This window comes from Drosophila busckii, chromosome 4, assembly GCF_011750605.1.
Source record: "Drosophila busckii strain San Diego stock center, stock number 13000-0081.31 chromosome 4, ASM1175060v1, whole genome shotgun sequence".
Taxonomy (NCBI): Eukaryota; Metazoa; Arthropoda; class Insecta; order Diptera; family Drosophilidae; genus Drosophila; species Drosophila busckii.
The window spans coordinates 462,860-489,081 of NC_046609.1; the positions used below are offsets into that span (position 1 = coordinate 462,860).

Consider the following 26,222-nt stretch of genomic DNA (forward strand, 5'->3'; position numbering starts at 1 on the left):
ATACAATAGGGTACAACATCTTAATAATGGTTATTTAAGGTATCCAAACTTTTGTTAGATTTATTATGTTATTAAAGACATCGTATTTATTTTTGTATGTAATGGAATATTTCACGTATTAAATGTAAATGATATTGCAATTGTATGCACTAAGGTTTACAATTCAAATTAACAGTACATAATAATTTTGTATTACAAATAGATTACGTACATGTGTTTGTTGTATGTATAAATATCTCTTCTGTTTTGTAGTATTTAGGTATGTACGTCTGCGAACCGTTTATAAAGATAAAGTACGATTTTTAACCCGACAACAGTCAAATATAGTTAGAGCATAAATAACAGTAAAAAAAGTATATATAAATATTGTTAAAACAGAAGCAGAACGGAATTCATATAAAAAAGCAACATGTGCGTTATTGATTACTACACTTCTTATTAACCATTGTGATTGTTTTGTTCATTAGTCGTTGATGTATATATGTATGTAAGTTCAGGCATGTCTCATTTATAATATTTGTTTTTCGGTAATTACTACTTATATTTTTACATTTATTCAGGCATACATGTTATAATTTCTTTTTGTTTTTTGTTTATTTCTTGCTATGTTTTTTATATCTGATGATTGTTTTGTATTGGAAGCATTTGATTATCTTCGATATAACTGATAAGATATTATTGCATTCATTCATTCTTGTGATAGATATGTATTTATAGGTATGTATATGTGTATAATTTCTAGGCGATGTGATTCAGTAATGGATAATATATCGAATAATAATACATATGAAAGTCGAGAATTATGTGATATGTACAATTGTGAGCCTGTACTGTTTTAGTTCTAATACTTGTATTTATTTAAGTACTTTTAATTTAAGTTTTAATAAATATAATGCTTATATTTATTATTATCAATTGACAATCATTTGCTTTGTTAAAAGTTTATTTCAAACTAGAGTCTCTTCAAATATTTAACTGAGCTTAGTATTTTTGAGTTTTCTGTATTTACATTTAATTTTTGTGAAACATTTTTAAACATTATGCCCAACAGACGGTTTTTCTATTATAATTGTTTACGTGCCATTATTTAATGATTGAATTTATTGATTTTCATCCAAAGTTACTTTTTAATTCTCGTTCATTCTTATTGTCAGCACTTTTAATTTAATTTTTTTTGCATTAATAGTCATTGTATTCATAAATATCGGTATTCAGTGTCGAAAGGGGAAAAGGTCTTATTCCTGTAACTCTTGGATCATTATTATTGTAATCCATGTATAAAGGACTGGTAATAATCTCAATATCATCTCCAGGTGTAATGTCGCGTAGCATTATATCTTCAATTTCGACCGGCTGTTGATATTTTAGTTTTCTTATGCTCCGTTGGAAATAATCATTTGGCGAATTCTATACAAGGCGATTTACGATATGAGAAATAATATAAAATCAACTTATGGGATTCAAATAAGCGGATATATATTCGCATATTAATGGATTACCTGTTTTAAAAGTGAACGATTCCTTTCTCTGAAGTATGATTGTCGTATTGGATATGTTCTTGGTATACCAATAACTGCCTGATTATTTTCAGATAGGTTATCGACCCTCAGCTCAGTGGCTGGTATTTTTAAGCGAGAATTTGTTTTTTGATTACTTGGGTTTACATTTAAAGAAAATATGGAGCCAGCTCCTGTACCACTGTCTTTATGGCTGAAAGCAGTGCCAGTGGCATACGAATTGCCAATGCGCCGTATTGTGGCTGCAGTGCTGACGATGTTTCTGTGGCCATTTTTGTTGTGGTTACTTCCAAACCTCTGATCACTAACAATAGACATGCGCTCGTCATGTATGGCGTTTCTATCCGGAGTGCGATTCTCATCCATTAGAATAGAGTCCGAATGCATGCTAAAAGCTGGTTTATATGATGCTTGTATACTAGAATAAAAGTTAGGGGAAGTTATACAACCTTAATCTGTTTCTTTTGGGGGAATAAATTTAAATTTAAAGATTAAAAGCAATCTGTGGTAAGTGTAGCAGCTGCGTGCCAAATTTGGTGTCCTCAGCTCTGATCAAAAATATATATACTTTTATGAGGTCTTCCACACACACTCCTTTTCCTTCCCTTTTTTATAAAATGTCAAACAACCGTCCTTCTCTACCACCCTACTTATTGGAAAGCCAATACTTACTTTTGACCATTCGCAATTTCTTTAAGTACAGCCGCTCGTGCAGCCAATTCTTCGGCGCGTCGTTGTTGAGTCAATTCTTTTGCTCTTTCCGTCCAAATAAGTTCTTTAAGTTTTTGAAAACTTCCCTGTACAGCCACAGAATTTAGGTTTCCGGGCATATTAGCCACAGAACTGGTAGGTACTCCCATATATCTATTTTTACTGGTTCGGCGTGGGGACGAGGAGCTACTACCCGCACTCACAGGTCTCGATTCGGCACCAAAAAGTCGAGCCTGAGTAGAAGTACTAGATACACTATTAGTGGCCCCTCCGACATTTCCATCAACAAGTCGTTGACGTTGCTCCAAACTAGGTCGAAGGGGAATTGTAGGCTCCCGATTAATAACTCGTCCAAACACGGGAGAGCGGGCACGCTCTCTGCCTCCCATACGTATTCTATGATTTACCAAATGAAGTGAAATAAAAAGTTAATTAACAATTTACTTTTACATTTGTACGTATACCTACGAGCCAAGAACTCGTGCATTTGAGTAGAGTGGCTCCCAGACATTATATGTAAAGGGGTCCCGGTACGTTGGTATTTCATTTGTAATTTCCGCTGCTCGGGATTGTCGCTTGGAGAATCTTTATTATTTCAATAAATTATAACAATTGCCGAAATTATATATATTGAACTGTGTACTCACATCCACATTGCGCGCAGCTGTTCGCATGATGGCTCTTGAGAACTTAAAGGAAACGTTTTAGGAACGAAAACTTCACCCACGGCACTCGCAGCTCTGTCTTCAACCAAAGGATTATTAACATCACCTTTTATTTTTAATTTATTGTTTTCCCTGTCCGTATTTCTCTGCGCATCATAGTTACGATTGCGAACATTGAAAAAATTTCCATTTCCATGTGCCATGAAAGTGATTATTAACAGTATATAGATATGTAAGAATTTATTCTGAAATAAGAATATGAACATACAATGAAATATGTATGTATGTAAGCGGAGTGAATCAAATTAACTTTCTTACTAACTAAATAAGTTTTCAAACTTACCGCATTACAATTACAAAACATCTTTAGCAATTATCTATTTATAATACAGTTGCACGCACAATTCATGTAATATCAATTCGTAGAGATTATTCCATAAAGTCGATACATCAATTGCTTTATTTACTGATAACCTTTCTATCGTTGAATAAAGTAAAAGAGAAAATAAATTAAGTCAATCTAGAAAATAACCGTTTTATCCATATACATTAAATAAAAACGTGCAACATTACATTTATTTTTTAAATATAAAAACATTTTGATTGTAAGTTAATTTTATAAGTACTCAATCAAAATCTTATTTAATTATTTCTTGGTCAGTATTCCGGCCGACATGTTTCAGGATCTTTAACATTGCATTAGATATAAACAGTTTGGTCATTTTCGATAATTGGAACAAATTGTATCTTGTTTTACAAAAATGAATAGACAAATAAGCATGTGCTGTAAGATTTTTTGAGTATATTTAAAATTTAGCGCATGGCTTCTACAAGCATTTTAGTTCAGAATTCCGGCAAGCGGAAACTTGCCTAGTCTCATACGAACCACCGCTTTTTTTTTTTGCTTTTGAACAGGCTGAGTCTACAAAGGTACATATACATATTACCATTTCTAAGATAGTAAATACTTTGCCAAGAGTGTCCTCAAGCATAACTTTAAGATGACCATCATCACAGCTGCTTAAATATTTGTGTAAGTGTGCCTGTAATTACAAATGAACTTTGATCTCTTTTCTTTGGCAAAGTGTATAAATGAGCCTAAGTGTTCATTCAATTAGTTTTTTAATTAAAGCGTCAGAAAAAATATAGTCAGTATAATTTATATTTACATCTAGTATATTATACTGATATATGCATTTATTTTGTTTTCTATATAAGTCTTCAGATTATTATTATTTACAGTCGACAAAATATTAAAATTTTTGTACTTTACATAAATAGTGAGTTATATTAATGCAAATGTATTTAAAAAAAGTACTCAAAATCAATTGGAGATTGTGATTCTTATTACTAATCAAATTAAATATTTTTATTAGACTGCTAATGTAACATGAGTATTTATACAAGTTGGTGCAATTATATTATTTGCATTATAGACTTAGTGCAGGTGCTGGGTGGTCTAAAAACAATTTTAAATTGTGCATTTCGTTTGAATTGAAGATAAGGCGTGGACTTGTGTTTAAAAATTTCATTTACTTTTCTGCGATATTTATGAGTTTTTCCTATTTGAAAGTCGCATAATAGTAGCTTTTTACTCGCATATTCACATGTGAAGTCGTACGCGTTCTCGATGTGCTCATACCTTAGTTTCAAGATATTATCAAAAGCATCAACCATTTTCGCTGTAGGAAAATTTTAATTTTATAAATGTAATTCAATCTTTTTTTATATAAAAGTATTTTAGTTCTTTGAAGGAATGTTTGTTTCATTTTTTTTTTTATGGTGTTACGTATGCATACAGAAATATGTATGTACATATCTCAACGCATACATGCGTACATGCGTACTTGCATAAAAATACTATGCAATATCTTGTTCGCCATTCAGAAAATACCAATATCCATTCACAAGGATTTATATACTATGTACATATATGTATATCATTATCAGAATTAATTTTGGATTTTAGCACTTGTACTCGTCAAATATAATAAAATTAACTCATACATACATAGATATATAAGATGAATATATAGCTTTTTTATTGATTCACTGTTAAAAAATTTTTCTAATAATTTGTCACTTTTTTTGTTTTAAAACTATGTGGTTTACAAACACTTTTTTAAATGGTGTTGGCATGTAAATATTTTTTTCAAATATATTTTATGTTATCAAATTATCCTCTTCTATACAATTTTTAAATATTTTTAGAAGAGACATGCAGCTGGTAATAAGGACTTCTCTGATGTGCACTACAAGTGAAACTAAATGTACTAAATTACTTGTGGGTAGGTGTACAAACGTAAGGAGCTCGTGAACCGAAATCCTCTTCTCAGTTTGTTGCCTCGGCTGTTGCTTCGGCTTCTGAATACACATGAATACATTCAGTACATACATATGTATACATACTTATATTAGCCGTATATATGTATATACATACATTTATTGTATTATGTATATAAAAATGCCATGAATGAATTTGTAACTAAAGCTGCTGTTGGGCTTTTCTTATTTTCGTTTCCGCTGAACGACTAACACTCTAGCTTTTTCTGAAGTTTTTATAAAGTATAGTATAGTATTCTTAATGAATTGTAATAGTCTAAAATTAAGACATTTTTTTAGAAATATGTGCAAAAATACAATTCCCAAAATTTTATTTATCATTTGCCAGAAATTCCCATATGCTTCAGATAAAATTATTTTGCGTCCTTGATGTCTTCATATTTCATCTCTTTCTATTATACTTTTTTTAATAATTCAGAAAAGGTAACCATATTTTTGCTCCGTAAAAGATTAAAATAGAAATTATGTTTACGAAATGTTTGAGAAATTTGACTCTTTATTCGTTAAATTTCCTATCCCCCACGGCTGACAGTTTTCGTTGCATATCTACGAGGTGAACTTTCATGCTGATATTCCAAGAGTTATTGTGATTTGTGACGCCCTTTTTTTAATAAGCAGAAAATTTTACAAGCCTATTGGTGAATCACAAAATCCAAATATTTTCCGATGGATTGCAGTTTGCTATCAAATAGTTTTAATTTTAAAGATTATGATGACTGTAAGCAAAAACAAAACTTTATACGTTAATGAATATAAAAAATATTCTATTCGCCTATCGATACATTGGCACATTTTGATGATAAGCAATCGTTGCATCGATGTTTCGTCACATCACTAATTTGCAGTAATAACAGCGCCTTTTAACGTGTTATAATTTTCTTCATTCAAATAACAGATAAACAACTGATAAATGGCAAATTCAGCTCCTAAAGCAATTGTAACTCGTTAAAATATAGATTTCAAGCTATAATATTGAATATACATAACCCGCTAACATTATAATAAACGGAAAAAATGTTAGTACTAATATCGATTTTCCACAAGATTTTCTCTGCGTGGGTGTAAAACTGTCATCAGATCTGCAAACGAGATGAATTAAGATATAAAGTTAAAAAATCAAATCGTGTCCATTTGGCCTGCAGAAGAGAACGATCATAAGCAAAATATTACATTAGAAAAGGTACTAGGTAAAAAGTAAAAATATACATGTGCATGTGTGTAGGCAGGTAATATGTATGTATCTTTAAAATGTGTATCACACAAAATGGGAGTCACGTACGGTATACATACATAAACACATGAACATTTTAACATTAAATAATATGAGATTTATGTATATCTATACATACATAAAAATCTGCATTCGAACATGAATATATACAAACACATATACATATACATATATGTATGTGAACGTTCATATATGTAAAAAAGTTTGTATTAATAACTTAACTACTTTTCTGTATCTTTGGCTTATTTCAGAATTTTATCTTGTAATTTGACAACATCTATATATGTGCATGTTAAAAATGGCCTGGTTACGAAGCATATTCCATATTGAAGTTGTCATACTTCTTTGTCTTCTTTCTGTTGTGATTCGTTCTTCTGCTACAGTACCTTCAGGAATAGGGATCTCGAATGAAAATGAAGACGAGTATCTCACACAGCGAGGTAAGTTAAGGCATACATATAATAATCAAAAGATGTGTATAGAGGATATGGTTGGTCGTTACTAATTAGATCTAGTAATGAATTACAAAATTATAACTAAAAAATACAACTAATAATTAAAAAAAAAAAATCAGACAACTATATGTTTATGTAATTTTATTATTATGTATTATAATTATATATATCAGATAAACATTTTGGGATTTTTAAAATACATACATATATAGAAAATGCATCATAAAGTTGGGAAAAGTATATATATAAATCTTGATCAGCAAGACAAGCTGAGTTGATGTAGCCAAGTCCGTCTGTCTGTATGAGCTAGAGATATCGTTTTTATTTGAAAAATTGTTATTTCGCAAATCGAAAAAACCCCATTTACACCACAAAAACGAATAAAAAGATTTTAACGTCCGATTAAAAAACATCGAAAATATTCCCATTTAAATGGAGTAGGGAAGCATTCCTGCATACGCTACAGCGAATATGTTCTGTAACGCGTAAACTGTTATTTGATAGTGCGACCGTGTGTTTGCTGAGATGCCCTAGTCAAAGCGTATCAAAATTTTGTTTTTCTTTCTTTTTCTTTCAGAATATATATTGGAGAAGTCATATCACGGTCTGATAAGAGAAAATGAGACTCTGGTGGAAATCACGCCATTGATTAAAGTTGACGAGGAGAAAATCTGCAACTTTCGAATTTTACAAAAGCCATATCACGAGATACCATTTCAGGTGACAAATCATTGCTTTTGATGATTTATAAATTGTATTTTATAAATTGCCCATATTTTTATATATTTTACAGATTGAGCTAGTAAATAATTTAGGCATTTTGAAAGCTCGTCGCACATTAAATTGTGAGAAACGCAAGAGTTATCATTTTGAAATCGTTGCCATATATTGCGATGGAACTCCATCAAATTCTGCAAATGTTCATATTACCGTCATCGATATAAATGAATATGCGCCAACTTTTTTGCAACCTTCGTATGTAACTGAGGTTGATGAAGGCAGACTCTACAATGAAATAACGCGCGTAGAGGCAGCTGACAAGGATTGCACTCCACTTTTTGGAGATGTATGCAAATACGAAATATTGAACAGCGACGAGCCTTTCACCATTGACAATGAAGGCTCTATTAAAAACACTGAGCCACTCTCCCATAAAGTCTCACACAACCATATTCTTTCTGTTGTGGCCTACGATTGTGCAATGATGGAGTCCGCTCCTATTATGGTCACTATTAAAGTGCGACGTGTTTGCGAAGCAAAGTTCCTGGGCATTCCCGAGCGTATTGACTATATGGTAAATATATATAGTTGTTAATATTCGACACATTTCCGAGAAAGTATTATATCGAAATTGAGATATTTATGCTCAGTTGCTCTAACGTCAGTCACTCATTATCTGGTAAGGTATTGAATAAATAAATAAAACTGTTCTTTAAAATGTTTTTTTTCTATTACATCATCCAAAGTCCATCGACATGTTAAGGGCGTGCATATTGAAGTAATTTTTGTTTTTTTTTTTTTAATTTTTAGTCTGAAAACACAGAGAGCCTGCAATTATTCCCTAACGCTCGACTTGATCTCTGCAATATATTGTGCAGTGCAGATGACTTAAATATACACGCATCTATTACACTCAAGGTAAGAATCTAGATCTCAATAATATCTCATTAATATTCTAATGAAAGTTGAGTTTATATAAGCATAATTGCATATATTACGTCCCATATTAATATCAATATTATCTGGTAAACTTATGTAATCGCTCATGAGCAATACCGATTATTTTATTCAATTGATCTTTCAGATCAATAGCTTATCGACTATGAACGAAAGAAGACAATTATTTAGTTTAACAATACAATAAAAATGATATTGATATTTTATTTATAAAAATTAGCTGTCTAGGAGCAAAAACAGGTCTAACTAACCAAAATTTATAACTATTGAAATCAAGAATTTAAATATAAAAAACTCAATTTATTTATTAAATTGAAATTATTATAAATTCCGATAATAATCTGCACTTATGTACGTATTTGCACTTAGACAAAGCACATATCATTTGGATGCGATCGGGATATATCTAACTGCTCTGCAAGCTCTACTTTGATCAACATTTTACCTCGAGCAGCGGATTGGACAAAGGAGTTAAGCTATGATGAAGGTGCTGAACCCATATTTCATTTTGACGGCTCGACTGGAGTAGTAGTGCCAAGCAGTGTGATAGGACGGCACGATTTCGCAGCCCGCCCATTTAGTGTTGTGACCATATTCCGACATGGAGGTCAGAGTGCCACTAATAAGCATGTGAAGGAGCATATTGTGTGCAGTGCAGATGATCATAAGATGAATCGTCATCACATGGCATTGTTTGTACGCAACTGTCGCCTTATCTTATTACTACGCAAAAACTTTAATGAAGGAGACTTAAACATATTCAGTCCTGCAGAATGGCGGTGGAAAATACCGCAGGTTTGCGACAATGAATGGCATCATTATGTTCTGAACTTCGAAGAGTCATCAAAAGTTGAACTATTTATTGATGGCATACGCTTTGAAAGCTCAGGTGAGGATCGCCACACCAACCCAGAAGTCATTGACGACTGGCCGTTGCACGCTGCCCACGGTGTCAATACCACACTAACTGTTGGCGCCTGTTACCAAAGCTCCGAGAATCGCCTGAAGCATGGATTTGTAGGGGATATTTCAGAAGTAAAGGTCTCCCTTAATAGCATACTCTCTGTTGATGACATTAAGTGCGGAACAAGTTGTGCAGAGCATTTAATAGCTTCAACTACATCTACAGATATGTCAGTCGATCAGTTGGACCCTGACTTGGTAGATTTGTCAGACTTCCAGGTTCAGATCAATGTGCAGATGAATGAGATATTTGTGGAAGCTCAGAGCAAACATAAAATTGAACAGATTTTGCGAAAGATCCAATATATTAATATTAAGCGGAGGCCAACAATCGGCCGTCGAAATATCGAAGTACGCACCACCATGATGTGCAGCAATAATAGTGCCATACGGTTACCCACCATAGAGACCTATATTATGGTTAATGAACCCATCGCTACGGTTGATTTGACCGACTCGACAATGCCAATAGCGATGCCGATACCAATACACATTGATCAATTGACTTCTTTAACTGCATCATCGTCTTCACCCTCAACCGCATCCTTAACCTCAGGCTCTTTCTCAAATTCTGTGCATAAATTTGGTAAGCTTCAACCGAAAGACCACCATGATCAGCTGGTTTCCATGTTAACAAATAACCAACAAACGGAGGCTGCCGAAATAACTATTATTGGTATGTATTTTGAAGTTTAAATTTAATAAGAGTTGAGCTAAATATATATTCATATATGTATTTATTTTGTGTTCATAACTGAACAATTTATAGGCACACAAAACAAATTGGTAACTTATCAAGAAATCAAGGCAGGTGTACATATATTAGATAAAATTCACATTGGGATTAAAAGCGATAATAACCGGAAGCAACAAAAGTTTCAACAACATTTACAAAAGGCAATATTGAACTCTTGCACTGTAATTGTATTTCCATCATTGAATCCGGATCATGAAGATATTCAAATAGATGGTGATGAGTCCTTGTCGTCGACAATGGATATACGAACTAATATTAATAAGGATGGGGTTGAAATGATCGGCACAGATACGATTGGCAATTATTTGAGTGTGTTGCGCGCTTTAGTTTATAGCAACAAGAAGCCGGCATATTACTTAAACCGTGTTTTTAAGCTCACTTGCTCTCAGCTAGGGTATCAATTTAAGAGTGTTGAGTATACGCTCACTTTAACCGTATTACATCCCAAACAATCAACAAAAACAACAAGTGCGCCACTATTAATGGTTACATACAATGCTGAGGAAAATGAAAATCCATTAATTCCATTTCACAATGATCATGGACCTAGTGACAATGTGGAGCAAGGTTCAGGTACATGCTACATATATAAAATAACTAATAGAAAAGCTCAAATAAAAATGTTTTTGTACATTTAGATGCAAAACTATTCTCATATTCGCTTCTACACACAAATGAAGTCCAGGAGCCAAAGTCACACATACATTCTATTATCCATAAAGGTTTGTTTATTACCTTAAATCATAACCTCAGATCGATTAATTAGAATTTAACATTTACAGCAGAATCAGCACATCCCACCATTTTGATCATTCTGATATGTGTATTTCTTGTTGTTCTTCTCTGTGGCGTATCGATTGCAAGACTTAAAAATAATCAAAAATATTCTGATAGACACCAGCCTTGCCCTAAGGTATGTAAATAAAGAGATTGTCAGCGCAATTTGTGTTATTCTAATTTTATTAATTTTTATTTATTTTTTAGATTTCCGAAGATGGTTTAATCTGGGATGATTCGGCATTGACTATAACTATAAATCCAATGCAAACAGATGTTCCAACTGAGGATAGCTCTGATTCTGATAATTCTGATACGGATGATGAAGAAAGTAAATATATAATTAAGGTTTTTTTTAAATTAACCAATGCATATTTTTTCTTACGTTTAGTTATAAAGGATGGCTTCGCTCACATCAGCCAGCTCGAATGGGACAACACCAACATGTTCTCATCGGCGAACTAAATTTGAATTACATATTCATGTGCGCGTGTGTGTGAGTTGATTAATAAAGAGTAAAGTTGCAAAACAAATACATGTAAATCTCCTTTTAAAATTAAAAATTATGAATCCACAATTTTATAACGTAGAAAATCAACAAATAACCCGAAAGCAGCCGCTAAGAATTCAGTATTTTGCGCACATACGTACATATTTACTTCACACAGTGTTTATGAATGTATAAGCATAACTTTTCCGTTTCACAATGTATGTATAATATTTAAGAAAAAAGGATAGTACATGGATCACCACTATATCATGAGTGTCAGATAATAATCTGGGCCCTTCCACTGTCCGAGAGAAGTCTGGTAGCGCTCATGCCCATACTTTAATAAATGATTATATCAACGACAAAACTTACATAAAGTACAATTATACTCTGAATTTATCGAGCCAGAGTAAACGCGTAAACTTAAATGCAAACTGCTTAAGAAAAATGTCGCATATAGTAAATATGCATTTCCTTGCAAATTTATATGTAAAAGGTACTCCCTTGCAAATTCGCATGCATAAATATTATTTTGATGAAGAGATTATACAGTTATCAAAAATGATCGGAAATTTCAATAAAAATAAACCTAATAAAACCAAAGGCTTACTCAGTTATCAATTTGATTCATAGCCCTTTTCATGATTATAAACTGCAGTATAAGACCTTTTTTGGAAAATGTGCGTAAGATACATACATATGTATATTAAATACAAGAATGGAAATATTATAAGCAAATTTGTCCAATATAAAATCTGAATACATATATAACATAATACATAATATTAATGAATGCCGCTTTTGTCTGAATGAGACTCGAAATATATAGAAGGAGGCATCTCCGTCCCCATAATATAAGTCTACGCTTCTACTCTTATTTACGATTATAAACTTAAATAAAATTATCATTAATATTCGTATGTATGTATTATCGTGTCCGTTTCAGAGCTAATCAAAATAAAACTACTTGCTTCCTACGAAAAATATAAAAAAAAAGATTTGTAAGGGTTCGCTGTTGCGGATAGCCGAAAATACATACATGTGAATATTTGCATTTTAAATTTGTTGATTTAGATTTAGCAGTTGTATTGTTTGCGTCAAAACTGCAAGCCATATTCATATAAACAATAGTTTATGAAATTCTTCAATAATTATTATTTATTATACATATGTACCATATATCTGAATTTCGTTAATAATACCTAAGACATTTTGTAGATAAAAAAAATTATTTTATCATTTGTGGAATACAAGAATTTAATTATCATTGTTCAAACTTATTCTTATGTATTTTAACTTATAAACTAACAGGCAACTGTTTTAATGTCTATAAACAAGTTATTAATGAAACAAAAATCAATATAAACATCAGAATTTGAGTTATTAATATTATTTAAGAATATATTGAATAAACAAATTAAATATTAACTGTCTCATCTATGTGTTTTATTAAACAAAAAATGAAAATCAATTGCACTGGTACAAGTCCATAACGTCCATATATTTATTTATTACGTACCAAATGTTAAAGTACTATCACTAAGCATACATGTTGTACAACATACAACATACATGTTGTATGCTTAGTGGTACTATGCAGCAAAATAAAACAAATAGTTATTTTTCGAAAAATTGTATATTATAAAAATTATATATATATATATATATATATAATTTGTATATATTACATCTTTTTGTTATGTTTTGCATTTACTTAGTATGCACGAGTTAAAATGAATGTTTAGGCAATACATACATATATACTTTGTTGCGAACACAATGCGGATATTTGACTAGAGATAAGAGTATTATTATGTTTTACTATTTTTTTATTCAATGTTATATTTAATATACTATATTCATATTTTTTTTAAATTAATCAATTTTATTAAGAAATATTTCTGTATAAAATATTCGTTGTAAATATTTTTTACCTCCATCCACAAATATCATGTAAAAGCTTACACACTGTATAAAAAAATATGTCCCACGCGGTTGGGTAAGTATAATATATAGTATAAATGACGAGTAAGAGACTATTTTTGAGTGTTTTTTTTTTATACATGCCTAACAACCTTAATAATTTGGAATCAAAATAAATAAGTGTGTAGAATATTAGTGTTGGAGTTCTTTTCTATTTTGTCTCATAGTAAGTGTCAAATGAAAAAATCTTGTAAACTTATACAATTATTGTATTAGAAGATAAATTCCGCACGAAAATAAGACAATATAAGTTATTTTGCCTTCATAAATATAAAAATATTACTTTTGTCTGTGCTTTTCAGTTTTTTCTCTCGCGAAATGTTTTTTTTTTTTTTTGTATCTGTTTGTATGTATATGTTAAGTACTCTAGGCTTTTATTAATTAATGTTATATATGTTTAAGATACAAAACAGTATATATTTATATGTATATATGCATGGTCGTGTACATATGTTTGTATATACTGTGTGTATTCTTTACTTATTGTGATTAATATTTAAGGAGGCTATTTCGTTCAAATTACTTAATATGAGTATTTTTGTTTTATATAAGTATAAATACATTATAAAGGTTAGGTTTGGTAATTTTTCAATGCTTATGTACTGTATATATTTTTATGGTATTATAATTGAGTGTATGCTTATGGTTTTGGTATCAAATTATATATTCCTAGCACTGTGTGCATTATTATGTAAATATATTTATATATATATTTATTCGATAATGGTAAAGTTGTCTCTGATTTGCGCACTTATTGAACATTAATTAGTCTCACTCATATGTGCCTTTCTTGGCTACAATAAAAAAGTATAACTTATTAAAAATTGTACGATAAAACAGGAAAATTATGACTAAATATAACAAAATCTCAAAAATCGAAACCATTTAACTGGTACATTTTATAACAATGAATAAGTGAATACAGTTTGTGTTTTTAACAAATTCATAAAAATTTAATACATTTTCATTTTAATATTTAGTATGACCATTATTATTATATTTTTTAAAAGTCTTTTTTATTCACATAAGTATATAAATATCGTAAAATTTAAGTAACATTAATATATTTATTATGATATAGTTGTCTTTTATATATGTTTTCCTAATATTACTACTTATTTATCAGTCAACTTATCTTAAGCTTTTTTTGACAATGGGAGTACTACTTCCAAATGTCATCACAAAAGCCCAATAATTATTATTGATTACAAACTGACAATGTTATATCCGTTGAGTTAACAGTAAGTTTGTTAAACTTATTGATTATATATTTTCATCATAAAATTAACTCTCCATCGTTAAATTTGCTGTTAATTTCATCCAGAGTAAATGGTTAAAACATGAATAAATTAAAGCATACATTAGGAAAGATTCATAATCTAAAATAATAATTAAGCATAAAATAAAGTGTATATACATAAAAAAAATAAACATTTATACTATAATGCCGTTAACATATATAGGGAAAATGCAATCAATATATTGTGTTATTACACTAGTTTAGTGCCTAGTTTAGAGCTCTTTGTAATAATTTTCTTAAGATTTAAAAAATATGTTTCAATAAGTGTTATTGGGATTTTTATGAATAGTTTGATTTTGACCCCACGCCCCTAATACGTTGTTATCATCATTATCAATATTAATTTTACTGGCTCTATTATGTATTGCGTTTGTGCAATTTATAAAATTTTTTCTTTTTATTTAAATTTAATTTCAAGTAATTTTAAAATTTTTTCGGACAGATGTATGCTACATTCAATTTATATGTTTTATTAAATTTAGAAAAATGCATTGCATCTTGTTAATAATACAAAACTGGCAATCACATAAAATTAAAAATTTTCGCATGTGTATGTTTGAAAAATTATTTATGGCATGCAGTTTTTTTCATACCTTTCTTATATTATTTAGAGACTATCGATACTTAAATGCAACTATCGGTCTAAATGCAAGACTCGTTCTAGATTTTATTTTTATGTAATTTATCTTTTGGGTTTTGTGCAGTACTGTGCATTTAATCTGTTTAGATTCTCACTAAACTTTATTACAGAAGAATGTACTAGTAGAGAGTAGTGGGACAGTAAAAACCGTAATACCTGAAACATACATACATTATTTGCGTATTAACTAACTAAATAAGCACAATCTTGAGTAGCTAACTGTATACGGTAGTCAGACCATCTAAATTTGGAAATACATCCAAGCATACATATGTATCCCATATGTTGTCTTCATTCCATATTTTAAATTATTAAGGGAATCGGGTCGCAAACATACATAGCTCTAATATTTGGATGCGAAAACATATGAGTAATAAATTTCTTAGGGCAGAATTCGCATGGCTTGATATACAATAGATTGACAGACTGGACAAATGGATTCCATGGAGACGCATATCTGATTAGCGCAGTCCATACAAAACATGTTATGGCCACAGGGAACCAGGGCGGTGGTAACTTCTTTATTATTGCAAACATAGCATTCTCGAGAAGTATTTGGACCTGAGCTTGAGCCATTTGTAGAGCATGTGCCAATGCTAGAGGAAATGACAGTCCCAAAGGTTATAGGACGAATGTCCTTGTTATTTTTCAGGCTATGCTCCCTCAAGAGCGAATCTGTCGGACTAATTGAGAAGGTGGGTGAGCAATGGGATTGTGGCATTATAGTTGCCGTTGTGGGTAAATTCCAGATACTAGGTGAATCTCCAATTCCCTCATCAACATCAATGGATTCATTTAAATTTTTCCATATAGTTAACAACTCTGGAGGCGTGTTGCTGCTATTTGTACTATTCGCGCTATTGTTTGTGCTTTTGGTGGATGCCGTGGAGGAGGCCGATGAGCACGAACGTGTCAATATATTCGCAACTCCTATGCTACCATGCCCAGATGCGGATGTGGGAGAGCAAAATGGTTGGCTTTTATTAGACACAGACGTGTCTCCTATTCCCATTACATTGCTCACGTTGTTACGATACATACTGGCTACTTTGCTCTGTGGCAAGGGAACTGGTAACGATACTGGTAAAGGTACCGATCCCGCTGCCACACATATTGTCTCGTTAAGTGCTGGAGATATTGAAAAATTCTTATCTGTGACACCAGCTGTCGTTGTCTGTTCAATGTCAACTTGATTAGAGTTAGACAAACAGTTTGAAACAGATACTGACACTGGTACAGAAGATATACCCGAATGATTGCAATGAGTTTTGCTTGCACTGGACGCAGTCACGTTATCAATTATATTGTCTGAGAATTTCAACCCTGGTGTCATTTCGCATTTATAGATAGAAGATGACATGTGCGAATTAATATTAATGCTATCATCGCTGAGTATCTGGGATAATGTTTGTAGTGTGCAATGTGTAAACTCATTAGACTCCAATGATTCAGTACAATTTTCTATGCCCTGCACATTGTTAGTACTGCTATTGTTGCCTGTTCTCAAGGCAATATGTGCTTCGATTTGCTTGCGAGCTGTCTCAACGTTATCCGATAGACCAGTCACCTCAAAAATGGGCTCCTTTTCGCGAGATGGCGTAACTATGTAAGTTTGAGTTTCCTGCTGTATATGCTTAATTGTGGCACCCTTAGGCCCTACCACCAGACCCACTACCCGGTAAGGGACACGCACCTGTATTGTTATCTGGCCAGGTAGAGAAGGCGGGCCTGATTGTATGCGTGAACCAGTTGTTAGCTCCAAGCCCCCGACGCCGCAGCCAGAGCTGAGTCCATTAGCAGCATTAGCACCAGTATTAAAGCCTTCCATTGAGGGTTTTCGTGATGCTCGAATCAAGCTAAAATGATCGGCGGCAGACAAAATTTCTTTCTTGGCTTTATTCACATCCTCCTTACGACCGGTTACCACAAATACAGGTTCCTCTCCGCGTACAGGTGTTTTGATGTACGTATTTGTTTTTGCCCTCAGAGCTTTAATTTTGCATCCTAATGAATATTTTGAAAATGGATAATTACCAGTTATTGGTAATTAGGGTAATAAAATAGAACATGGAATTTGGAGCAGCTTACCTTGGCGGCCTACTATTTCGGCAACGTGTTCTGAGCTGGGAACGGGAACACACTCGGTCATATTTTGAGACTTCTTTGAGCGATCTTCTAAGCCAAGTGAAGGCATCAAAAGACCAGATGCTGATCCAGATGTGTGACCAATTCCATTTTCAGTTCCAGAGCTATTTCCAGCTGTGTTTAATAATGGCAGGGGATGATTTTTCATGGCCATGTCAGTCCTGGCGAAAGCGGCAGATACTACATTAATAGAACTTAACTCATAATCACTTTGCATTGGCAGTGGCAGAGGATGCTGTGATGTATAACAGTTTTGGTTCTCACTCAACCCAGCCAACGACAATTCCAATGCCAACTGCAAGGTGCGTGGATCTTCGGATAGAGGTATTTGATGCACTTTGCTTTGATGCTGCTCAATCATTTGACTAGGATTAGATTGATGATTGATTTTATGAATGGTATCTGTCATGTTGATGTCGTTGATCATTTTAGTTGTAATGAGTGAGACAGTTGAGATAGAGGCAGATCCTTTTACACTTATAGACTCATGACTAGACATTTTTATAATAATATCTGAGGAACTGAGCTGAATCTGAGTATACGATTCCAATTCTAAGAAAAATGCTGATGAATAATCTTCAACGGAGATGTTAGTTTCAGCTCAGAGCTCGTCGAAGTTGCCGTAGATGACAATGAATTATCTGATGTGGGGCGACATTGATAGCGAAGCTAGTGCTAGTGTTGTTGAGGAACTCACTACGCTGAATCCATTGCCGTCATTTCCAAATTCTGCGTCGGAAATAAAGCTGTCATCGTTATGGCAATAGCCTTTGGTAAATTTTCGGGTTTTCGGGGACTTAACGATCGTTTCTGTTGCCATTAGCCAACATTACATACATATTTTTTTCGCGTTCTTATGCATGTACATATGTATGTGGTAGTATACTTCAGATTAAATACACTGGTTTAAAATATAAATCTAATTTATCATAAGCATACAAATTATGTACATACATACTAGATTTTGAATTCCTTTATTTGCCATCATATTATGAACAGTTCCCGCTAAAACTGGTGATCCTATGAATTCTGCAATTAATATAATAAAAGAGAAATGGTCTGAAAATCCTAAAGTATACACACACATGTTCATATGCACATATAAACTTAAGAATGTATTAGGGTGTAATGTATGTATGTATGTGCTATATACACAAATTATTTGTATATCTAAATTTGTAGTTCACTGTTTTCATGTTCAACGCAAAATAAAATGCATTTTATTTCACCAAAATGTCCATAGATTTAATGTAATTTCATAGTTATATTTACTGCCGCAATTTGTTTAGCGGCTGCTGCTATTTTTCCCGTCGAACATTCCGAGATATCTTTTTTCCTTTTAGTAACAACCCCTAACTTATCACTGAGTTTTGTGTCACTCACCCCTTGGAAAGCCATCGCTCTTTTGAGGCAAAACGCACCCGAACCCCAGCCAACTGACAGTATACGTAGCCTAACTAATTCCGAAATCTCTATGTGAATGCGCATTCAACCCGCTGTGCAGACTGACTGAATGTATGTATCTACATGGACATATGTAAATACATAAATATGTATGTATGTTTTCGCATGTTTACATGTGCATGTATGTAAGTATACAAATACGTATACGTTTGTATGTATGCTGCCTTATTATATTAGCGTTTTGGAATCATGCACATACATATCTATGTATGTACTTAAATATTGCAATATTTATTATTTATATCATACGTATTTTTAATCTTAATATCATATGTACATTTATAAACATAACAGTCGTCGGCACGTACACATATACGTATGCATACACATATGTACATACATATATTCTACGATTATAGGACAAAAGCCACGCCTCGCGCTTTAAATATTACCGGCACAAAATGTATTTTCCGGCGTTTTTCGTTTATTAATGCTTTAAAATTGGAAAAATAAAATAAAATACCTTATGTATTATGCTTTTGTTTATTAGATCAATACCAATATTCGTGTAAGTGAAAAATATGTTGTTTTTTTTTTGATAAATTTATTAAATAATTGACAAAACAATTCTGCGAACAATTATTACGCCCAGTGTTGCTGAGTTGTGAAGAATATACTAGACTTTATATGAAAAGAAAATAATATCGATATATCTGTTATCTTAAATCAGGGGTGTAACACAACAAATTTAATGGCGAGCTTCGCAGTTCTGGAATATACGAATTCGAAATTTGTGTGCAGCCGTAATTACGCGACCCTATACATAAAAAAAATATAATTTAATCGTTTAACTTAAAAACAAATTAATAATATTGATCATTATATTATAATAAAAATATTGATGCTGGAATTCAAGACCGCGTCTTCCGTAGCTAAATACGGTAGTTCGACTACTAAGCCACGAACTTTCATGATTTGAAAAAAAAAAAAAAAAAGAATCTTAAAATATAATTATAAAAAAGTATTAAGATATATTTATAAAAATTATCGGTTACAACCATCAAACCGACGGATTATGTTAGGTCTCATGTTTATGATCAATTTAATACTCCCAATCTATAAGCTTATCAAATTTAAAAACAAAAACTTAATTTTTAAATACTTTTAAATTTAATTTGAAATATATTTTGTTCTCATTACTTATATAATAAGTTTTATTCATTTAATTATATTCTGTTAATTTGCCTCAATTGAATAATAATCTCAGAAAATTTGTATTTATTTACAAATACAAGTACAAAATACTAATTTTCTGAGATTATTATTCAATTGAGGCAAATTAACAGCATATAATTAAATTAGGTATATTCAAATATCTTCAAAACTATGCCTGGTTCATTTCTTCTTGATTTCATAAAGGAAATGGGCTGCATCAATGTACTAAAATAAACTTGAATGACTTAAGATGCCAAGGTCTGTGATGTCTCAAGTTGGTGAAATCTAGGTATTCGTAAAGACAAACAAGATGGCCACGCCATCTTCTGTGTGTGATACACAAATCACAATCCACTAAATGCAAATACTAATTTATACACTGCGTCCCAATGTGGTTTTGCTCTATCGATAGCTATTATTGGTTAGGAAAAACTATCGCTCACTATTGCTCTAGTTCCAGGTATTGGCCGGCTCTCGGGTAGATAATATCTAAGAATTAATGTTAGGAATATCGTAATATCATTTCGAATTTTCGAAATATGAAAATTCAAGCTGTACATGGTTATATCGTTTTGCTTGTTTTTAAATTACTATGTAGATACGCTAAAAAACTGACTTTTTCCATATATATTTGAAAGCTTACGGATAGAGCTAACTACGATAAATAACTTGGAAATGTTGCTTAAAGAAATAAAAAGATAAGCAGGAAAAATTGTATGACAAAATAGTGTATATACTTTTTGACATATATATAGAATATAAATACGTCTGCAGACATACATTTGATACCCTTTTCAAGGTGTAAAAAAACTTGCAAAACAAATTTTTGAGTATGTAAGCCTGGGAAGGGGATAGCCCTACGGCCATAAGTCAACCAAAAGTTCAGAGTTCCCAAAAATATAGATGCAAATAAAAAAAACGTTTGTTCTCCTAAATAATGTTGTTGATGTAATTAATATAAATAAATAGGAATAGTCTGAAGGCCTTTGTTGCTCTGGCTATACCAATTGTACCATAGAATTGAATTACATTAAAAAAAAAAAAGTTGAATTAAAGAATAAAATACTTTTACGATTTCCTGACTCAAAAATGTGTTTAATTTGGATCCAACGGTATAACTCGGAAGTTGATTTTTGTAACGTATTTCTGTAAAGTTTAATTTAAATGGCATTTAAAAGTAAGTTGTTTATTTCAAAGCTTTAGTTTATCCAAATCTATTAAATAAAAGTCAGTGACACTGAAGAATTACTTATTATACAAATTATGAAAAAGTTCAAATACATAATTTCGAATGAATTATACCGTTATTTATTTAAAAATTTTATTGCTGATGCTTTTGTCTTGTCATTACGTTAATTGAACTGATAATAATAAATGTCTATAATTTATGGTTTGAAATATAAACTCGCGGTGATGTTAAATTTTAAAAGTAGTTACTAATTAAGACAGCATTTTTTGGTTTTCATTGATCCACTGTTTTTCGTGCTATGATTTTGACTTTTAAAAAGTCGGAATTATAATTTGTGTTAAGAACAGTTTTCTTGAATAATTTTATTATTGGTTCTTAAGCTGAAAATCTACTTACATTTTGGAGTAACATATTTATGAGTTCAGTCGGGTAGCCACACACCGTAATTCTTGAAGCTGTAACGATTTCGAGCTGGAAGCCCGCCTTTTGTATACGTATACATACTTAAAGAATACATATATACTTTGGTTTTGTGAAAGAATACATATATACTTTCGTTTTGTTAATTTAATCTAACGGGAGAGAAACAAAAATGTATTTTAAAGCTAGGTAATAGTTATTTCTGCTGCTGCTGATGATGATAATGATGCAGTAACTGTTGCTGTTGCATTTGGTGGTGTCGGCGCTCTCGTGCTCGCTCAATATGTCGCTTGCGTTCTTCCTTAGTCCAGTATCTGCCAATCTTAACTTCAGATATTGTGTCATCCTCTGTTGTAGTAATTTCATTGCTCCGCAAGCTCTTACGTATACTACCCATTTGAATACGATTGCGCACTGGGCGCTTGACAATATAGCGCGTTCCATCCGGGCGACGCTTAACTTTCCAAACCATGGGTATTTCTTCTGAAGCGTTCTTCGTAGTTACCACAAACGAGTTTTGCTTTAGTTCGACTTCAGACTTTTTCGCTACCTAGAAAAAATTAGGAACAAAACTAATGCTATGCGAAATAAGAATATCAATCATTGTTTACCTGTTGACTGCTGACAAAGTGATAGCTACTCAAATTGGGTGCATTAAATTGTGGACATTGCGATTGTGGTTCTTCGGTTGATTTTTGCCGAATTGAGTTGCAATCCGTCTTAGCAAATTGATTTTGTTCATCAATTACCTTGTTGTGAGCCGAAATGTCTAAATAGAAATAAATCAAATGAATTGACTGAGTATTAAATTTAGTATGGTGTAATTGAATGGTATACCATTAAGAGGACCGTTGGGTTGAGAACAGGTTGGAATGCGACTGGTTTTACCAAATGGCATCATAATGCTGTTTATGGGGCTAGTAATGCTGGAACTTGCGACTTGATTGCCAATGGACGTTGCCACATTTTCGGTGTCTACACTTCTTAGATTTTGGCGGGGACTGGCACTATTGTTAGAACCACCAGTATTATATGCACTGGACGAGTTATCTACTTCTTCACTGAAATTTATACATATATTTTGATTAGCTCCTTTTTCCAAATTAAGTGTGGCAAAACCATTGTATCCAGCTCCGCTACTGCTTGATCCACTTGTATTTGTTACTGCACTGCGCAGTGTAGACACACGATTGAAAATGCGTTGTTGCTTATTATTATAAAAGTTCAGTTTGCCAGACAAAATTTGCACAGCCTTGGGACTCGTCGGATTTAGATGCGACTTGATGCCTAGCCATTGAGCAACTCTTTGACTCTGTTGCTGCATTTCTACGTTGGTTTCGGCTGTTGTTGCTGTGGACGAGCAAGACCCTACAGTAGTCATGTAGTTAGAGCTTTGATATGGTGAGCAATAAAGAGGCTCAGATTCGGAGTCTTCAGGTATAGTTTCATAAATATGTTCGTTTTCATCATAAGCAAATTGATTTGATTTCGTTGAAGCAGTGAGGTGGGCAACATTTTTTGTGTTTAACAAAGATTTTTCCTTCGGTTGCTTCAATAGTAATCCTCTGCCCTGACTTAAATTGGCATCTGTAGCTTCAAACTGTGACTTGGTATGACATGCGGATGTTTTTAAGTGATCAACGGATGGTGTCTTTTCCGCTATAGTGTTTACAGAAGTTTTACAATGGACAACTTTCAGAGCTTCTGGTATCGGCTTTGCTGAATTCGCGACGACTTCCGTTAATAGCCCATTAATGGGTTTAATTTGAATGTCCTGCTCTTGGGATAAAATCAGTTTATCTAACTTGTCAACAACATTTATGTAGTCATCATTAAGAAAACCATTTGTATATTCAAAGTTACTGTCGATGTCATCATTTAAATTATCCAATTCAGAGTCAACATCATTATCACCATCACCATCTGAGAACTCATCAGCCTGAAATATATGAAAAAACCTTTATATATACAACAAATTAAAATTATCATTGGCTTACGGGATATATTAGACGACTGACCAGCAATGTCACATCCATCTTATTTTCAGCGATTTTTCTTTCAGCGTGCTCTTTCGTTTTAACATCAATGCCATTGATGCGAAGTATTTGATCACCACGTCTTAGGCGGCCGTCTTTGTCGGCAATACTGTTTGGCTGTATGTCGCTAATGAAAACTTCTGCATCTGCATCAACATCCGCTTCGGTAAGTTGATCTTCTGGCGCCAAATCTGTTTCGCAATTGTCGTTATAGGCAGCAGTTCTTACACCTTCATCGCTGCTGCTTTTTATAAAGAACCCATTACATGATACACTTAGTCCAATTTCATTGTTTGCCGCATCTGTTTTATGTAGGGTTACTTCCTTTAAAAGGATAAACAAAATATAATGATGTTTCGAAACTTGTACATGTATTTACGTGTAATACCTCAATATCAATTTCTGGTTCAAGGCATTGCTCAAAAATATTATGCTCTTGTTCGATTATATGGTCGGCAATTGTTCGCACAATGTCCTGATTAGGCATTGAATAATTCTCCACGGTTTGTGTCTCTTTGGAAAGAGAGCTAGGTTTAGCTACTCTATTATAGATGGCATTATTATTAAATGCACGTAGTGTTAAAATGGTTTGATTATTTATCGACGACGGTAACGGATTGGCAGTATTCAGTTTATTTGCTAAGAGTAATGCACTGGTTGATCTTTCATTTGTATTTAAAATATGTAAATGTTTAGATTTACCACAAGTTTCAGCAGTCTCTTGCTGGCTTTGACCTTGGCATTGCAATATCACGTCATCTTTTGTGTGGCTTTCGTTAGGCTTAGTGACGATACTCGTCTTCCGACTTAATTCAACTACAAGGGTTTCGTTTGCTTGAAGGAACATTTGAACCACTTCATAATTCGACAGGGACGTTATGTCACTACCATTAAGCTGAAACAAACAAATTTGTTACACATATTTAAAATCATTCTACAACCGCGTAACGACAAGCTTTTAGTGTTGAGCTGTCTTGGCATTCCATTAATATTTAACATTTAAACAAAATGTACGTTCTTTGTAAAGCTAAAATAGGCTTAGCTTAATATATATAAGTATTAAAGATTTTAATGTAAATAAATAAAAAACTGGCATGCATACAATAGAAATTTTTATTTGTTTATGTTTTGCGAACAGTATATTTTTTAGCAAGCTCAGAACACAACAATTAAACAGGATTTTATATATTCTTGATATGTACATACATACATGGTGGTACTGGTCCATTCATGTTTGTATCTAGTATTTTTTACGATATGTAGGTCAACAAACCTTAAACGTAGGTAATAGTTGGGAAAACATTTATTGAAAACATATGTACACATATGTATGTGAGTGTACTAAGATACATTTAAAATAATTTGAAACTACAGGGACCATACAATAATATATGTGTGCATATGTATGAGCATACAAACATGTATGCATATATTGTCATTTGTATGTACATATGTATGTATGCATATGTATACGCATACCTTCACTCGCAAATATGTGCTACATACTTTTGAATGGGAATAAATGATTATTTATGTACCTTTAAAACAACATAGTCCAACTCAACAGCACCGATCGAATTATTTGAACACATTATGATAACAAATTACATATTTCTTCCAAATTTATTTTGTAATTATTTTCACATTAATACAATAACACAGGGCAGAAAAACATCGCGACACAATTGTTTTAGAGATAATTTTTCACTATCGATGTGCTATCGATTTTTATTTATTTGGTCACATTCGTCTAGGTTCATTTTATGTTGGCGCCCTATATGAATGGGTTTTATAAAATAAATTATTGTATAATTTTTAAAATATACATTCTCAAACCATACTGGAAAATTTATTTTTAAAGCGATCAAACTATGCATACATCCTTTTCAAAATGGGCCGAAGAGTCACAAAAACTATAAAATGAAATCTGTGTAATATTTGTATGTATTAAAAATTGGCGTCGGTTAAAAAATATCGAATGAAAGTATCGATAAGTGACTCCATACATAAAAAATGTACAAATTTGACAAGAAAAATTGTATTTTGTGGGTATTTCTGAACACAAATTTTTAATAAGTCCTTACAATTTGATTTGTCAAATTTAAATAACTTAAAGTGATTCATTCTTTCAATTGATTGGTTATTTTTTTTTTTGAAAATGTATATATACCAACTATAAATACTGCATACTTCATAGCTTTTCTGAAATTCATTCGAGAAGCGACTTTATTTTCAAAATACCTAAATATGTGGAATTTTTAAGAAATAAAATCAAAATCTCAACATCGTTATTTATGTTATAAT

The 26,222-nt window shown here is 32.2% G+C and overlaps 4 protein-coding genes across 12 annotated transcripts; 1 reads left to right on the plus strand and 3 right to left on the minus strand.

Annotated features, from left to right (window-relative positions):
• Nucleotides 1–959: 959 nt before the first annotated feature.
• On the minus strand, nucleotides 960–5,060 carry LOC108607348. Of its 2 annotated transcripts, none has more exons than XM_017998032.1 (8): nucleotides 5,010–5,060; nucleotides 4,430–4,575; nucleotides 3,237–3,371; nucleotides 2,876–3,138; nucleotides 2,697–2,813; nucleotides 2,190–2,624; nucleotides 1,500–1,935; nucleotides 960–1,407 (listed from the first exon to the last, which is right to left on the minus strand). In XM_017998032.1, the coding sequence occupies exons 3-8, from the start codon at nucleotides 3,255–3,257 to the stop codon at nucleotides 1,180–1,182; spliced, it is 1,500 nt and encodes a 499-aa protein (XP_017853521.1). In that variant the 5' UTR covers nucleotides 3,258–3,371; nucleotides 4,430–4,575; nucleotides 5,010–5,060; the 3' UTR covers nucleotides 960–1,179. The 2 variants fall into 2 exon arrangements, with proteins under 2 accessions (XP_017853521.1, XP_017853522.1); XM_017998033.1 differs by lacking the exon at nucleotides 5,010–5,060 and adding an exon at nucleotides 4,905–4,921.
• Nucleotides 5,061–6,121: 1,061 nt separating this feature from the next.
• On the plus strand, nucleotides 6,122–12,720 carry LOC108607407 (calsyntenin-1). Of its 2 annotated transcripts, none has more exons than XM_017998192.1 (11): nucleotides 6,122–6,416; nucleotides 6,719–6,907; nucleotides 7,500–7,642; nucleotides 7,716–8,216; nucleotides 8,453–8,560; nucleotides 8,969–10,238; nucleotides 10,332–10,892; nucleotides 10,958–11,041; nucleotides 11,105–11,232; nucleotides 11,304–11,427; nucleotides 11,488–12,720. In XM_017998192.1, exons 2-11 carry the CDS (start codon nucleotides 6,751–6,753, stop codon nucleotides 11,559–11,561), a joined length of 3,150 nt encoding a protein of 1,049 aa, XP_017853681.1. In that variant the 5' UTR covers nucleotides 6,122–6,416; nucleotides 6,719–6,750; the 3' UTR covers nucleotides 11,562–12,720. The 2 variants fall into 2 exon arrangements, with proteins under 2 accessions (XP_017853681.1, XP_017853680.1); XM_017998191.1 differs by having other exon boundaries at nucleotides 6,123–6,416; nucleotides 11,102–11,232.
• Nucleotides 12,721–14,858: 2,138 nt separating this feature from the next.
• Nucleotides 14,859–19,658, minus strand: LOC108607419 (RNA-binding protein MEX3B). Of its 5 annotated transcripts, none has more exons than XM_017998219.1 (5): nucleotides 19,038–19,215; nucleotides 18,613–18,683; nucleotides 17,598–18,555; nucleotides 17,203–17,513; nucleotides 14,859–14,876 (listed from the first exon to the last, which is right to left on the minus strand). In XM_017998219.1, the coding sequence occupies exons 3-5, from the start codon at nucleotides 18,151–18,153 to the stop codon at nucleotides 14,868–14,870; spliced, it is 876 nt and encodes a 291-aa protein (XP_017853708.1). In that variant the 5' UTR covers nucleotides 18,154–18,555; nucleotides 18,613–18,683; nucleotides 19,038–19,215; the 3' UTR covers nucleotides 14,859–14,867. The 5 variants fall into 5 exon arrangements, with proteins under 5 accessions (XP_017853708.1, XP_017853705.1, XP_017853704.1 ...); XM_017998218.2 differs by lacking the exon at nucleotides 14,859–14,876 and having other exon boundaries at nucleotides 15,394–17,513; nucleotides 17,598–17,815; nucleotides 18,352–18,555; nucleotides 19,038–19,188; XM_017998216.2 differs by lacking the exons at nucleotides 14,859–14,876; nucleotides 19,038–19,215 and adding an exon at nucleotides 19,582–19,658 and having other exon boundaries at nucleotides 15,393–17,513.
• A 2,401-nt stretch (nucleotides 19,659–22,059) lies between these two features.
• LOC108607423 (slo-interacting protein 1) lies at nucleotides 22,060–25,584 on the minus strand. Of its 3 annotated transcripts, none has more exons than XM_017998229.1 (7): nucleotides 25,457–25,579; nucleotides 24,621–24,813; nucleotides 24,307–24,431; nucleotides 23,880–24,242; nucleotides 22,720–23,821; nucleotides 22,494–22,651; nucleotides 22,060–22,432 (listed from the first exon to the last, which is right to left on the minus strand). In XM_017998229.1, exons 1-7 carry the CDS (start codon nucleotides 25,508–25,510, stop codon nucleotides 22,079–22,081), a joined length of 2,349 nt encoding a protein of 782 aa, XP_017853718.1. In that variant the 5' UTR covers nucleotides 25,511–25,579; the 3' UTR covers nucleotides 22,060–22,078. The 3 variants fall into 3 exon arrangements, with proteins under 3 accessions (XP_017853718.1, XP_017853717.1, XP_017853719.1); XM_017998228.1 differs by having other exon boundaries at nucleotides 24,307–24,557; XM_017998230.1 differs by lacking the exons at nucleotides 22,060–22,432; nucleotides 22,494–22,651 and having other exon boundaries at nucleotides 22,851–22,943; nucleotides 23,002–23,821; nucleotides 24,307–24,557; nucleotides 25,457–25,584.
• Nucleotides 25,585–26,222: the final 638 nt, after the last annotated feature.

What these genes read in the sequence shown, in the direction of transcription:
- LOC108607348 (XM_017998032.1), bottom strand. Translation starts at nt 3,257, where the DNA reads ATGTTTTGTAATTGTAATGCG. An exon ending in GAAATTGCGAATGGTCAAAA is followed by an intron (nt 1,936 to 2,189) that starts GTAAGTATTGGC and finishes CTTTTATTCTAG; the next exon opens with TATACAAGCATCATATAAAC. An exon ending in ATCGTTCACTTTTAAAACAG is followed by an intron (nt 1,408 to 1,499) that starts GTAATCCATTAA and finishes CGCCTTGTATAG; the next exon opens with AATTCGCCAAATGATTATTT.
- LOC108607407 (XM_017998191.1), top strand. Translation starts at nt 6,751, where the DNA reads ATGTGCATGTTAAAAATGGCCTGGTTACGAAGCATATTCCATATTGAA. An exon ending in CAATGTGGAGCAAGGTTCAG is followed by an intron (nt 10,893 to 10,957) that starts GTACATGCTACA and finishes TTGTACATTTAG; the next exon opens with ATGCAAAACTATTCTCATAT. An exon ending in TGATACGGATGATGAAGAAA is followed by an intron (nt 11,428 to 11,487) that starts GTAAATATATAA and finishes TCTTACGTTTAG; the next exon opens with TTATAAAGGATGGCTTCGCT.
- LOC108607419 (XM_017998216.2), bottom strand. Translation starts at nt 18,153, where the DNA reads ATGTCTAGTCATGAGTCTATAAGTGTAAAAGGATCTGCCTCTATCTCA. An exon ending in CGAAATAGTAGGCCGCCAAG is followed by an intron (nt 17,514 to 17,597) that starts GTAAGCTGCTCC and finishes AATATTCATTAG; the next exon opens with GATGCAAAATTAAAGCTCTG.
- LOC108607423 (XM_017998228.1), bottom strand. Translation starts at nt 25,510, where the DNA reads ATGTGTTCAAATAATTCGATCGGTGCTGTTGAGTTGGACTATGTTGTT. An exon ending in AGAGACTGCTGAAACTTGTG is followed by an intron (nt 24,558 to 24,620) that starts GTAAATCTAAAC and finishes CATTACTCTTAG; the next exon opens with CAAATAAACTGAATACTGCC. An exon ending in TCAGTCGTCTAATATATCCC is followed by an intron (nt 23,822 to 23,879) that starts GTAAGCCAATGA and finishes CATATATTTCAG; the next exon opens with GCTGATGAGTTCTCAGATGG.